Source organism: Mus musculus, chromosome 12 (genome assembly GCF_000001635.26).
Source record: "Mus musculus strain C57BL/6J chromosome 12, GRCm38.p6 C57BL/6J".
Taxonomy (NCBI): domain Eukaryota; kingdom Metazoa; phylum Chordata; class Mammalia; order Rodentia; family Muridae; genus Mus; species Mus musculus.
This window is the reverse complement of record NC_000078.6, coordinates 117,894,072-117,910,203: the sequence shown is the minus strand read 5'-3', so window position 1 is coordinate 117,910,203 and position 16,132 is coordinate 117,894,072. Positions and strand designations below refer to the sequence as shown.

The window sequence follows — 16,132 nt, the reverse complement described above, 5'->3', positions numbered from 1 at the left end:
TACCCCAGAGGCTTGCTGCTGGGACTGCTTACTACATGACTGGGTCAGAAAGAAACGTTATGGGGGTGGGAGAGATGGAGGGATGGAGGGAGGAGAGAAGGGAGAGAGGGATGGAGGAAGGTAGGCATCTGAGGAGCCAAGGTTGGGCTACAATGTTCAAGGCCCACCCCCTAGTGATCTACTTCATTCCACTGTGCACCACTTCCCAAATGGTCCATAACCTCTCTAAATAGTATCACCATCCAGCAACTGGGCACTAAAACACAGAAGCCCATGCAGTGCATGTCACACTGAAACTCTAGTGTTCTTAGATTTTTGTTTTCTTCTCAAGTAATACTATATGAAAATTAATATTAATTCAATTACAATCATTTTCTTCATGCAAATTGTTATATCTCGCTGGATCATAACCCGGTCTTTGAGTTTCCTTTCCTGGCATTGCTCTGCATTGCTATTCTTCTAACTTCTTGGAAAGTTTTGATAAACTTTAGCCCTAAGGAAGAATGATTTGATGATGAATACTGGATGCACTGTTAGAAATGTTATTTTTCATAAAGCACACCAACACACTTAACTTTCTTATTGTACCTTTTAGGGTCAGTACCAAATTTGTTGAGGGAATAATATTGAATGGCTTCCTCTAGAGTAAGATGTTAATGAAAACAATTACTATTTACTTAAATGAGTAATTTATAGCATATTATAAAGAAGACTGTGTAAACAGTAGACACTCAAAAAGTCTTGTTGAATATGTTAAATATTTGCAATGTGCAGCTCTTTCTAAAAATACTCGTACAATAGGAATTTGATATAATTACAAATTTAGACAGTCCTCTGAGACACTTCTTCTTATACATAGAAATAAACCTTTTATGAAAAAAATATGCTTCTATTCAGTTATTCTTTGGTTTCTTGGTGAAAAGGGTATGTCTTAGAGTCCCTATTGCTGTGAAGAGATGCCGTGACCACGGCAAATCTTACAAAGGAAAACATTTAATTTGGGCTGGCTTTCTGCTTCAGAGGTTTGTTTAGTCCATTACCATCATAGCAGGAAGCATGGCAGCATGTAGCCAGACATGCTGCTGGAGAAGAAGCTGAGAGTTCTACATCTTGATCTGTAGGCAGCAGAAGCAACCGTGAGCCACACTGGGCATAGCTTCAGCAGAGGGGACCTCAAAGCCCACCCCCATAGTGATACAATTCCTCTTAGGAGGCCATATGTCCTAATAGTGCCACTCCCCAAGGGCCAGGCATTTAAACACACGAGTCTGTGGGGGCCATACCTGTTCAACTCTACAGATTGTAACTTTGGATGATCTCGCTAGGGAAGTGCGCATTCCCAAACTATGCTGACAGGGAAAGATTTCCCCAAAGTGTCTGTGAATACCTAAGAACACTTGCACTTATTCAAGGACATATGGCTCTCCCAACTGTTGTCTGTACAACTACATACATCAGTTGAAAGATACATTTGTTGAAAGGCTTTTAATAACTTTAAAGAAGAAAATGTCTTTGTAATAGAAAAAAGATCTCTTGAAAACTGAGACTTAGTTAACCCTAAAAAAGAAAAAACAAATAATTATCTGTTCACATGTACGTTTAAGCCTATTTTAAAAACCCATTAAAGGGAAACATTACAGAAATGTAAAGGTTCAAAGATGCTGGTTTGCCATTATGTCAGAAACAAAAGGCATTTTTGTCCAGATTATGTTCTAGATACTTCTCCTGTTGCTATGATAAAAGACCCTGACAGAGCCGCTTGGCTTCTAGCTCCAGGCACACAGTCTACCATGGCAGGGAAGATGTCAGCAGGAACAAGAGGTGCCCTGTCACACTGAATCCATGGTCACGAAGCAGAAAGCAGCAAATGTTTATTCTCTGTCTTGTGTCTCCATTTTATTTAGTCTGAGACCACAGCCCATTGAATGGAACTCCACACATTTAGGCTGGGTCTCACCACCTTGGTTAACCTAGTCTAGATGAGCCTTCACAGGCATTTCCAGAGGCTTGTCTTGTACGTGATTCTGGAGCCTACCAACCTGACTCACACATCTCTTTAGAAGGGAGTTGCCTGTGCCCCCTGGCTGGCTGTAGATGGGCTTCTGGAACACTTTTATCAAAATCAGAGTTAGTGGGTTTGTTTCGTTTTATTTTTTAAAGATGTTCTTGAAGAGACAACACTGGTTTAAACAAGGTGGGAAATGTTCCTGATAAAGGAGAGTTCTAGAGGCAAGTCCCTTGTGGTAGTTTAAATGAGAAATGATATCCGCGGTCTCCACATTTGGTCCCCAGTTGATGTCGCTGTTTGTGGAGGTTACAGGGGTTAATGGAAAAGTTCTGTCACTGGGGCAGGCTCTGAGAGTTTATAACCTGGCCCCACTTCCAGCTTGCTCACTCTACTTCCTGTTTGTGGTTGTGATCTCTTAGCTCCCTGTTTATGTCTGCAGCTTGCTGTCATAGCTCCCAAGCAGCCTGGACTTCTATGCCCTTGGAACTATAAGCTAAAATAAACTCTTCCTTCTATAATATGACTTGCTCGCCATGTTTCATCAGTAACAGAAGAGTGACACATCCTTCAAAGCTCATTTGGGTCACCACAATGTTGTCTTCCAGCCACCCACCCTCATGTGTATCTTCATAGTTACATCACTTTCCCGAGTCCATAGGTGATGGGTAGAGTGGCAGCCCCATGTCCATGCCCCCAGCAGAAGGCTGACTGAAAGAAGGAACAAGAACTGACAAAGGGAACATGTTTGTTTTCTTGCAAAGACACATCCCATAAAGTAATATTTCAGTCATACCTTTTCCATGTAGCATGTGTACCAAGATGCTCAATAGAAACTGGAAATCAAGGTAATACTAAATCCTCCATAGACTGTATGTGGTCATACGTACAAACATACATATATACATGCATACATATATGTATACATACATATATGATATATATCTATACATCTATAAATCTATACATACACATACCCTTCAAAGCTCATCTGGGTCACCACAATGTTGTCTCCCAGCCACCTACCCTCATGTGTATCCTCATAGTTACATCATTTTCCCGAGTCCATAGGTGATGGGTAGAGTGGCAGCCCCATGTCCATGCCCCCAGCATGTATATACATACATATATATATATATATATATATATATATACACACATACATATGTATGATAAAGTTTAACTTCCAAATTTATCATAATAAGGGATTAACAATGGTAAAATGGGACAGTCATAGCACTATAAGGTAACAAGCAGTTTAAAATACAAGAACTGTTTCTTGCATTTTTCTATTTAATATTGTTTGGGCTGCAGTTGACCATAGACAACTACAGAAAATAAAAACTATAGAATTTGAAAAACACATAGCAGGGGACTGGACTTACTTCATGGGCCAAAGTTAATTATGTTGACTTAAGTCTATAGGGGTTTTTTTTTGGGGGGGGGGCGAGGGGAATGCATGTGTGAGCACATATGCACATGCATACAGCTCATGGTTATATGCATAGGAAATGTATTCATTCGTGTGTTTAGCAACATATACCCATGCTGAAGCCAGAGGATAGTGCCAGGTGTCTTCCCCAATCTCTCTACCTTATCTTTTAGATAGGGTCTTTCACTGAACCGAAAGCTTGCTGTTTTGCTACACTGATTGGCTAGCAAGCTCCTATGATCCGTCTATCTTCATCCTGAAATGCTGGAGTTACAGGTCCACATTGTTACTTATAGCTTTACATGGGTGTTGGAGATTTGAACTCAAGTCTTCTTGCTTTCACAGTGTGATTCCTTATCTACCTAATCATCACCCTGCCCCCTAAATCTATCTTTATAATCTTTCTTCTTAAATTAGAATTTATATCCGAACTTTGGCATACTTGCTGCAAATGAATAAAGTTCATTTCATGTCAGTATTTTGCTTCTGGCAAACATTCAAGAATGTTTCTGCAAATCTGATCATTGGGAGATGAAATGCTAAAAGAAACATTTCTGGCAAGATGCTACCAACCTACACAGCTTTTAGCTCAAGGCTGTCTGCCTTTGGAGATGTCATAAAGAAATGCCATTTGGGGTTCTTTTCATACAAACTGACCATGTTGTTTTTAGAGCGATAGTATAGGTTCCTTTTTTTCTGGGAAACGTGCCTGTACAGACAGAAGATGTGTACCAGCTACACAATTTGACAGATCAATGATGGTACCTGTTTCCTGTTAACAACCCTAATTATGTAGTCTTTCTCTCTCTCTCCCTCTCTTTTTTCTTTCTTTCTTTTATTCTTTCTTTCTTTCTTTCTTTCTTTCTTTCTTTCTCTCTCTCTCTCTCTCTCTCTTTCTCTCTCTTTCTTTCTTCCCTCCCTCCCTCCCTCCCTCCCTCCCTCCCTCCCTCCCTCCCTCCCTCCCTCTCTCCCTCCCTCTCTCCCTCCCTTCCTTTTTGAATTTCTACTTTGTGTCTTCTTGGCATGGTTTTGTGTAGGCTTGACTTAACTTCCTGTGTAGCTGAGGCAATGTTGGACTTTTCATCTTTCTGCCTCTGCCACCCATGTGTTGCACCACCATTCCCTGTTCACACAGCACAGGGGATGAAATCCAGGGCTTTGTGAAAGATAGGCAAGCATTCTGCCAACTGGGCCGTACCCCAGCCTGGCTGTTTTCTGATGCCCATTTGTTTATCAGTTGTTGTATAAATGTACAAATGTTTCAAAATATGGAATGGATAGGACCACACTGTCAGACATGCCCGGCTCACATTTTCTTCCTATAATGTTTATTATGCTGGTAGAATATAATAACCCAGTGGGCACTGGCTCTTTTCTTTTTCTTTTTCTTTTTTTTCTTTTCTTTTTTTTTTTTTTTTTTTTTTTTTTTTTTTTTTTTTTTTTTTTTTGGTTTTTTCGAGACAGGGTTTCTCTGAGTAGCCCTGGCTGTCCTGGAACTCACTTTGTAGACCAGGCTGGCCTCGAACTCAGAAATCCGCTTGCCTCTGCCTCCCAAGTGCTAGGATTAAAGGCATGCGCCACCACTGCCCCACTCTTTTCTTTTTTTAACACTGAAGATAAAACCAAGTTGCATATGATAATAGATTGAATTACTGTACTTTGTGTAGTACCTTGGGTTTTTATGTGATTAATACAAGTGGCTACTTAGTATCTTGTTAGATTATAGTTCTGATAGGAAATTTCAAAAATAATTTGTTTTTTAGAAATACCACACACTTACAGGTAACATTTTTTTTACAGCCTTAAAAATTATAGCATTTATCTTCTTTTACCATCTTGCCTTTTTATTTATTTTGTGGAAATTTTTATTTTTGGTTATCACATAGCTCTTATCCCCATGAACCACCTAAAAATAGTCTAATTTAGTGCAACTTAAGAGATCCTCTTGGCTCTGAACTACATGTAGCCAGTCGATTATGAAACTATATTTAGCAAAGCCAATTCTGCTGCAGGTATTATTAGCAGAGGTGGAACACTTCCCTGGTGATGGCTGATGGCAGCAAACCCAACCCAGAAGTTCCCTGAGATGCCAGACATGGATTTTTCTTGGTGTTCCTAAATAGTCTTGGTATGTGATCAAAGTGATTAGACCCATTTTAAATATGAACTGGGTGTGGTTGGGCATCTAGGAGAGTAGGCAGGAAGTCTCAGCCTGGGCCCTATCCTTGATTTATTTTTCTTGTTTGATGAATTTGAGAATGGCTAGAGTACTTCTTAGAAGTAGGTCTGATGTTTCTCATCTTGGTATTGGGCTACTAATGGGGGCCTTATCTGTGTCAATGTGGCTTGCTAGGACCTAGCCCCCCCCCCCCCCGACATACAGAAATCCTGCAGATGTAATCCGCACACTGAGCTCCGTATGCCGCTCAGTCACTTCAACAGTAATTCTTCCTCAGCTCATTGGAAAGTCATGTGTCCTGGGTTAATTAAGGTATGGACTAAACTGATGTGATACAGAGGAGCAGGGCTGGAAATCAAGCTGAGCACTGGAGTACCTTGTACCATGCATGAGTGAGGTATAAGGTTCAAACCCTAGGAGCACATAATAAACACACACAGAATCAGATTATAGTGACTACAGCAAGATACCCGGGTGCTCTCACACCACACCCTGCTGATGTGTGCCCCCACCACTCCTGACTGGAGGGTGCCAGGCTTGTCTGGTCATCATCGTTCGTCACAGAAAAAAGTGGTGATGTGGACAAGCCAAGTCCTCATCTTAAGCAAACGACATGGAAGGGAAATTGTGCCAATCACTTCTGCTCAAAATCTGTCGGTAAATCCTTGGTTATGTAGCACGTGTGGCTTCCGAAGAGGTTTGGGAACAGTCTTTCCGTGGGTGGCCATGTGCACAGATGATCTTAGTCACCATGGAACTGGGAAGAATGAGGAATGGGGACTGCCTAGAATTCTGCTAATGATGGGTCTAAGATTATATCATCCAAACTCTTCTGTTCTCCAGGGGAAAAGGATATCGGAAATATTAGCACCCTTAAAATGAGGGGCCTTATTTTCTAGAGAACCTAGAGATATTAAGGAGGAACACAGGCTGGGGTTATTGCTTGGCTGGGAGAATGCACTAAAGCCTGAGACTAATCCCCATACCTGCTAAACCAGGTGCAAGTGGCACAGTCCTGTAACCCCAACATTTGTGAGGTGAGGACGGGCAGATCTGGAGTTCAAGGACATCCAAGGGCATCCATGCCTATATAGCTAGCCTGGGATACGTGAGAGACTATCACAAAAAGGAAAAAAAAAGCCTTTTACTTTTCAGGAAAGCCAAATGGTCTCCATTTGTCTTGGACAAATGGCTGATTATTCTGAAACCATTCACAGGGGTAATGGGAATCCAGGCCTTTGCCCTTATACGCTGTACAGACCGTTAATCAGACATGTCTTGTCTTTCCTCTCAGGATACACTTGAGATGTGTTCCAAAGATCAGGAGTTTAAAAGCATCCTCTTCTCTCTGTGCTACTTCCATGCCTGTGTGGCAGGGAGACTGAGGTTCGGTCCCCAGGGCTGGAGCCGAAGCTATCCTTTCAGTCCTGGAGACCTGACTATCTGCACCAACATCCTCTACAACTACTTAGAGGCAAACCCGAACGTAAGTGCTGTGGTCTTTAACCCCTTCCAAGCAGTTCGTGGAATCTGCCAGTCTTTGGGTGCTAACAGAATGGACTACCGTTTCTCTTTTGAAACTATTATTGAAACAGCCAACATTACAAAAGCGTCTGCCCAAGTGTGAAAATAAACCAAAGTAAAGGTTTTTATAAGACAGGTTAAACCAGTTCTACACCAGTAGCTTATGCAAAAAAAAAAAAAAAATGTCCTTCATTATGTTAACAAAAACAGTGGTTTACATGTGCATCTATGCCAGATTCATTAGGCAGGTAATGAAGCATTTGCACAAATGTAATTACATCCAGCAGTTCTGACAGTTCATAACACTGCATTAATAATCACCACAATTAGTTTTGATGATGGAAGCAATTTACAGTGCGTCACATGTATCAATAATGGTGCGTTTCCTGCATATGTCATTATTATGTATTAGAAATGCCACCTTGTTGTGACTTTCTCAGTAATGTTCACCTTGATTTGAAGTTAAAGGGAGACGGATGATTGTATCCAGGAACTAAAATGCATTTGCAGATGGGTATGGGAAAGCCTCATCGAGAACAGTTGTGTCAACTCTCAAATCACGAGATTGGGCTGCAGAAGAGAACGTAAGCTCCTAAGGAGGGCTAAGCCAGCATCATCTCCACAAGGGAACTTTTCCCATTAAGTGACAACAGTAGATAAGTTTATCAAACCAATCAGAGGCTGTCTATAACATGCCTTTATAGACTCCTGTCCATGTTCCTAATGAAACAATAGCTTATTGCTCTTTTGGTAACCATTATTACAGGCTTTCTACAGTGTTATCTTAGGTTTGTGAGGCAGCTTGACTGCTATGACAGTATACACACGCAACATATATCAGGGGTGCCTTCTTCCCAGAGACATATTCTGAGTGTTATTTCAAAGTAAATGGGTTTTATATGGTTTCTGATCAGTGGTTCCATACTTCTTCCTTCTTTGGTTGTCTTGTTTTTGTTCTGCTTTTTCTTTTTACTTTATTTTATTATTATAACTATTATTAATTATTATTTTAGTACTAGAGATTGAACTTAAGGCTCCATACATGCTAGGCAAGGGCATTACCACTGAGATACATTCTCAGCCCTACTCTAAGATAGGGTTTCACTATGTTGGTTGTCTAGACTTGGCTTTGAACTCACTCTATAGCCCAAGCTGGCTTGACTTTGAGGTTCTCTTGCCTTGGGCTCCTGGGTAGCTAAGATTATAGGTCCACTCTACCAGACCCAGTGGATCTCAACATGTTTTATGTAAACTATTACACACACACAATTATTCTAACAGTTCTGAAGGGAGAAATAAACCAGTTAATACTTCCACTGATCTCCTTTGTAACTGTCCATGAGTCTGGATCCAGATGGGCAGTCCTCTGTCAGCTGAACTCTGCACACAATAGAGGCAGACAGGGAGGGGAGGAAGGAGAGAAGGCTGTGCTTCGTCTCCAGCCTTCACAGCAGCCCCACAGTTGGTTGGGTAAATTTCACTGTAACCTGCTGTTCCTTCTGTGGCTCAAGGGTCAACACAGCTATACGTGTTTAACTTGTCATATCTCTGATATATTGGCCAAAGTCATTTGCCACATATTACAATGCAAGTTATCAAGAGCTGGGAATGAATTTAACGTGCACATACTATTTGCTTGAGCAAGATGTTCTCGTATTAGGTATATTTCTGTTGCTGAAATGAAACTCTGTGGCCAAGGTAACTTATAAAAAGAAACAAGTTTATTTTGCCGTACAGTCCCAAAAGGTTAGAGAACCTATGCCAGAGACAGCATGGCAGAAGGTAGCAGGCATTGCTGCAGAGGCAGGAAGCTGAGAGATCACATCTCACCATGATCATGAAGCAGAGAATGAAGACTGGAGACAGGCAAAGCTTTTAATCTCAAAGCCCACCTCCCAGAAATCCAGTGGTGCTAGACCTCCTAAACTCCCCCTAACAGCATCACCACAGCTCTTTACAGGATAGTATTAAAAGCCTTCACAGCAGCCCCACAGTTGGTTGGGTAAATTTCACTGTAACCTGCTGTTCCTTCTGTGGCTCAAGGGTCAACACAGCTATACGTGTTTAACTTGTCATATCTCTGATATATTGGCCAAAGTCATTTGCCACATATTACAATGCAAGTTATCAAGAGCTGGGAATGAATTTAACGTGCACATACTATTTGCTTGAGCAAGATGTTCTCGTATTAGGTATATTTCTGTTGCTGAAATGAAACTCTGTGGCCAAGGTAACTTATAAAAAGAAACAAGTTTATTTTGCCGTACAGTCCCAAAAGGTTAGAGAACCTATGCCAGAGACAGCATGGCAGAAGGTAGCAGGCATTGCTGCAGAGGCAGGAAGCTGAGAGATCACATCTCACCATGATCATGAAGCAGAGAATGAAGACTGGAGACAGGCAAAGCTTTTAATCTCAAAGCCCACCTCCCAGAAATCCAGTGGTGCTAGACCTCCTAAACTCCCCCTAACAGCATCACCACAGCTCTTTACAGGATAGTATTAAAAGACAGTGGTTATGGGTTTGGGAGACATCTCAACCACTAAAGTGCTTGCTTGTTACATGAGGACCCAAGTTCTGCTCCTTAGTGTAAGTATAAAAAGCTACATGCCTATGATCATGGTGCTGGAAAGGCTAGGCAGGTAGATGTCTAGAGCTCCTTTAGCCAGCCGATCCATGAGCTACAAGCTAAGTGAGAGTCCCTGGCTTTAAGGAAAAACATCATGGTAAAATAAATAATTGAGAATACCCGAGTTCAACCTCTGGTCTCTATATGTATACATGTGCATGCAAACTGCACACAACTGTGTCCAACACGTCCTCCTACACACAAGGTTTTTTTAAAGAACAAACATTATGCTTAGGAGAAAGAATAAATGCTTAGGAGAAAGAATCAATAATTGAAAAGAATAGACCTAGCTGATTAAAATTATGTGGGAAGTACATATTGACTACTGACATGTAGGGCATTCATTCAATCTGAATGGGAAATACAGGTAAGTCTTTTCCTATCCAATTCTGCTCTGTGGAAGGTGTCTGTGGCATGGCAGGGTAGTCTAGCTACTTCTTGCATTTCTCATTCCTATCAAATGGCTTAAGAGAAAGACACATTTTAGGTTCATTTCTTCAAATTCATATGAACTTGTAGCAAGTACATTGGAATGGCCTCAGCAATTTGACTCGTTCTGTTCTGTCACATCATGCCACAGGGAAGGCTATAATTACAATTTTACTTGAACCGTCGGGAAGCAATAGACTGCCACCGGGGGTACAAAGGTTCCTGTCTAGAAAGGCTTCATCACAAACTGGCATGTTTTGCAAACCCAGAGGAAGGGAAGGGGTAGCAGAGAGAGGCTTGAACTCTGTAAAGCCAGCAAAGAAGGAGATACAGTGAATAAAACATCTTATGGTAGTCACTGCTCTCAAAACAGCCTTGTGCCCAGTCTTTGCAAAACTGATGAAAATCAAATAGACTTCAAATATAAATTGTCTATCTGAGTCACATAGTAAAGACTTTAGATGAGGCAATGATGAGTCTTGGGATAGGGTATCAACTGGACTTTAGAGGAAAGCTCAATAGAAGAACTGCCTCCTTCAGTTTGATTGACAGGTTGAGCTGTGGGCATGCCTTGGAGGTATCTCCTTAACTGCTAATTGTTGGGGGTGGAGATTGAGCCTACTGTGGGTGGAGCCACACCTAGGCAGATAGGCCTGGACTACACACAAAAGGTAGCTGAGCAAGCCAGTAAGCACCCTTCTGGCATGATTTCTGCTTCAGTTTCAGCCCTGGCTCTCCTCCACGGTAGAGTATAACCTGTAGGCTTAATAAACCCTTTCAATCCCCCAAGTTTGGTCAATGTTTTATTACAACAATAAAAACTAACATAGGATTGGTAAAGATTTTTTTCCCAATCTGTTGGTTGCCATTTTTGTCTTATTGGCAGTGTCCCTTGCCTTACAGAAGCTTTGCAATATCATGAGGTCCCATTTATTGATTCTTGATCTTAGAGCATAACCCATTGGTGTTCTGTTTGGGAACTTTTCCCCTGTGTCCATGTGTTAAAGGCTTTCCCCCACTTTCTTTTGGATTCAGTGTATCTGGTTTTAAGTGGAGGTCCTTTATCCACTTGGACTTGAGCTTTGTACAGGGACATAAGAATGGGTCAATTTCGAAAGGATGGACCATCTAGTGATTGCCATATCCAGGGATCCATCCCATAATCAGCTTCCAAATGCTGACACCATTGCATACACTAGCAAGATTTTGCTAATAGGACCCAGATATAGCTGTCTCTTGTGAGACTATGCCGGGGCCTAGCAAACACAGAAGTGGATGCTCACAATCAGCTATTGGATGGGTCACACGGCCCCCAATGGAGGAGCGAGAGAAAGTACTCAAGGAGCTAAAGGGAACTGCAACCCTATAGGTGGAACAACAATATGAACTAACCAGTACCCCGGAGTTCTTGTCTCTAGCTGCATATGTATCAAAAGATGGCCTAGTCAGCCATCACTGGAAAGAGAGGCCCTTTGGACTTGCAAACTTTATATGCCCCAGTACAGGGGAATGCCAGGGCCAAAAAGGGGGAGTGGGTGGGTAGGGGATTGGGGGAGTGGGTACGGGGGGGGGAGGCTTTTGGGGTAGCATTGGAAATGTAAATGAGGAAAATACCTAATTAAAAAAAGAGAGAGAGAAAAAAAGAATGGGTCAATTTGCATTTTACTACATGTTGTCTGATAGTTGAACCAGCACCATTTGTTGAAAATGCTGTTTTTCCACTGGATGGTTTTAGTTTCTTTGTCAAAGATCAAGTGACCATAGGTGTGTGGGTTCACTTCTGGATCTTCAGTTCTATTCCATTGGTCTACCTGTCTGTCACTATACCAGTACCATGCAGTTTTAAGGTCAGGAATGGTGATTTCCCCTAGATATTCTTTTATTTTTGAGAATAGTTTTTGCTATCCTGGGTTTTTTGTTATTCCAAATGAAGTTGAAAATTGCTCTTTCTAATTCTACGAAAAACTGAGTTGGAATTTTGATGGGGATTGCATTGAATCTATTTATTGCTTTTAGCAAGATGGCCATTTTTACTATATTAATCCTGCTAATCCATAAGCCTGGGAGATCTTTCCATTTTCTGAGGTCTTCTTGGACTTCAGAGATTTGAAGTTCTTGACATACAGATTTTATATCCAGCCACTTTGCTGAAGTTGTTTATCAGATGTAGGAGTTCTCTGGTGGAATTTTTGGGGTCACTTAAGTATACTATCATATCATCTGCAAATAGTGATATTTTGACTTCTTCCTTTCCAATATGTATCCCTTTGACCTCCTTTTGTTGTCTAATTGATCTAGCAAAAACATCAAGTACTATATTGAACAGATAGGGAGAGAGTGGGCAGCCTTGTCTAGTCCCCAATTTTAGTGGGATTGCTCAAGATCCAATATATACAAATAACTAAATTAGTTAGGCTCCAGAGAACCAATAATACTATTAAAAAAATAGGGAACAGAGCTAAACAGTGAATTCTCAACTGAGGAAACTCAAATGGCTGAGAAGCACCTAAAGAAAGGTTCAACATCCTTAGTTATCAGGGAAATGCAAATCAAAATGACCCTGAGATTCCATCTTACACCAGTCAGAATGGCTAAGATCAAAAACTCAGGTGACAGCAGATGCTGGTGAGGATGTGAGAAAGAAGAACACTCCTGTATTGCTGATGGGATTGCAAGCTGGTATAACCACTCTAGAAATTGGTCTGGTGGTTCCTCAGAAAATTGGACATAGTAGTACCTGAGGACCCAGCTATACCACTCCTGGAAGTATACCCAGAAGATGTTCCAACATGTAATAAGGACACATGCTCCACTATGTTCACAGCAGCCATATTTTTAATAGCCAGAAGCTGGAAAAAAAACCATTTCTGTTGAGATGTCCCTCAACAGAGGAATGAATACAGAAAATGTGATATATTTACACAATGGAATACTACTCAGCTATTAAAAACATTGACTTCATGAAATTAGCAGGCAAATGGATGGATCTAGAAAATATCATCCTGAGTGAGGTAACTCAATCACAAAAAAACACATGTAGTATGTACTCACTGGTAAGTGGCTATTAGGCAAAGAGCATGGAATACCCACAATACAACTCATGGAGCACATGAAGCTCAAGAAGAAGGAAGAGTGGATGCTTCAGTCTTACTTAGAAGTGGGAACAAAATAATCAAGGGAAGTAGAGGGTGGGAGGAACTTGGGAGGAAGAAAAGGGGGTGGAAAGAGGGGAAGAATCAGGTATAGGAGGAGGTGGAGGAGATGAACAGAGGGTCAGGAAATTGAACAGAGGTGTGTAGCAATGGAGGATGGAGAACTGGGGGTAGCACAAGAAAGTCAGGGATGCCAGGAAAGCAAGAGCCTCTCAGGACCCCATGGAGATGACATTAGCTAAAATACCCCACAAAGGGGAGGGATAACCTGTAGAGACCATATCCAGAGGTAAGGCATGGCCCTCTAGTTGAGTGATGGGGCCACCCACCCATCTCCAAAATTTTAACCCAGAATTGCTCCTGTCTAAAGGAAATACAGGGAGCAGAGATTGAAGGAAAGACCGTCCAGGGACTGCTCCACCTGGGGATCTATCCTACATGCACACACCAAACCCAGACACTATTGCAGATGCCAAGAAGTGTTTATTGACAGGAGCCACATAAAGCTGTCTCCTGAGAGGCTCTGCCAGATCCTGACCAATACAAATTCGGATGTACACAGCCAAACATTGGACTGAGCACAGGGACCCCAATAGGGAGTTAGGGCAAGGACTGTTGGAGCTGAAGGGGTTTGCAACCTCATAGGAAGAACAATAATATCAACCAACCAGACGCTCCAAAGCTCCCAGGGACTAAACCACCAACCAAAGACTACTCAGGGGGTACCAATGGCTCCAGATGGATATGTAGCAAAGGACTGCCTTATCTGACATCACTGGGAGGGGGGCCCCTTGGTCCAATGGACACTTGATGGCCCAGGATAGGGGAATGCTAGGCCACTGAGGCAGGAGTCAGGAGCTGGGCAGGGGGGGGGGGGGGGGGGGAGGGACACGGACGGACCATACTCATAGAGGCAGGGGGAGGGAGGAGAGGATAGGGGGCTTGTGGAGGGGAAACTGGGAAGGGGACTAATGTTTGAAATGTAAATAAAGCAACCAATAAAAAAATGAAAACAAAAAACAAAAAACCCCTAAAGTAGGACAGCAGGCTAGACTGGCAAGCGCTGGGAAAACAACAGGTCAGGAGTTTTAGATGAAATACCAATATGCCTCATAACCTGTTACAAAGATGACTCCATTTCCTCTAAAATCTACAGTAAAGTGTGGTGTTGCTGAGCTTTGTCAAATTTATTAGAATACACTGAAAATAATTCTCTCAAGAAGTTCTACACAAAATCTTAAAGACAGGACTACACTGGTTTTAGCCATGGCTGACAGGATCATAATAGGGCAGTTAGGGTAAAGGGGCTTGTAGTCTTGGCTAGGCAGCTAGGGCAGATATTCTAGGCCTGGAACTGAGCATTTGTGTGGCATGGTGGTGAGTTTTAATTGTCAACTTGACACAATCTAGAAGCACCTGGCATAGGAGTCTCCATAAGGGACTGTTGATTAGGTTGGCCTGTAAGTGTGTCTGTGGGGAGTTATCTCAGTTGGGTTGATTGAGCTGGGAAGACTTGGCCTGCATGTGAGCAACAGCATCGTTCCGTGGGCCAGGCCCTGGGCTGTATAAGGGGTAGAGAAGGTCGACTGAGTATCAGCATGGCCACATTAAACTGTTCACCTCTGATCTGTTGACACGATGTGGTCAGGTGCTTCACCCACCTGCCACCATGATTAACCCAAAATGACAAACTTGAAATTGTGCACTGGAGCTGCCATTGCTTCTGTCTAGACATTTTGTCACACCAACATGAAAGAAAACTCTAAGATGTGTGTTTTCCCCCAGGTCCCATGGGAAGACCTCCGTTACCTCTTTGGGGAGATCATGTATGGGGGCCACATCACAGATGCCTGGGATCGAAAACTATGCCGGGTGTATCTAGAAGAATTCATGAATCCATCTCTGGTAAGACATTTTAAAATTTATTTCACTGAGAAAAAAATTCCAATAAGAAATTTTCAGACTTTGTTTTACTATATATGTAATTCTTAAGTGTTCCTAAGGGTGCTGGCCTTTTTATAAATGTTCACATTCCTATTATTCTTGGAGGTTTGTGAAGTTGCTAAGTGTAGACTTACTAGATTTTCATAATATCTGGGCTGAGACGATGCTGTTTCTCCATTGTACAGATGAATATACTGAGACCCAGTGATTGGCCCCAGATCTCTCAATGAGTGTGCCCACGAGCCCACCAGAGTATGAATCCTGTGATCTCACCCCAGGGCCTCTTGCATAAATCATACAATAGTCTAAAATTTTATCAGTGACATTATTAGATTACTTGGTATATGTTCAGAGAAACGATGGCACTTAAGTCTGTAAGGTGGTAGACTCATTGGCTTGACAGAATCCAGGTAAACCTAGATTGGAACTTCTCACTGGCGCATTGAGATGGCTTAGTGTTAAAGGTGCTTGCTGACAAACAAGGCCAACCATGACCAATCCCTGGATCACACATGTTGGAAGAAAAGAACCAACACTAACAAGTTGTCTGGGTTTACACACAAACTGCTCCATGTATGCGCATGAGGGCATACTCACACAACATACACACACATACACACATACACCAGACAATGAACAAATGTAACAAGAACATCTCCTGTATTTCATAGTCATAGCTACATAGATACAATTTTTCAATTTAAAATAATCTCTATTAATATGGTAAGACAATGGGAAGGAATATCAACTACATGTGGTGTGATGAACTTAACTTGGGTTTTTCTTCAAACAAGCTATATTAAAAAAAAAAGAAGATAAAATAAGGGCTGGATAAGTGGC

General features: G+C 41.8%; 1 protein-coding gene across 9 annotated transcripts in view; it reads left to right on the top strand.

The window, feature by feature from the left end:
• Positions 1-16,132, top strand: part of Dnah11 (dynein, axonemal, heavy chain 11) — a 321,062-nt gene that overhangs the window by 288,840 nt on the left and 16,090 nt on the right. For all 9 annotated transcript variants that reach the window (NM_010060.3, XM_017314946.2, XM_017314947.2 and 6 more), the window contains 2 exons: positions 6,911-7,102; positions 15,134-15,253. In NM_010060.3, the coding sequence (NP_034190.3) occupies positions 6,911-7,102; positions 15,134-15,253 (312 nt within the window). The remainder of the gene's footprint in view (positions 1-6,910; positions 7,103-15,133; positions 15,254-16,132) is intronic.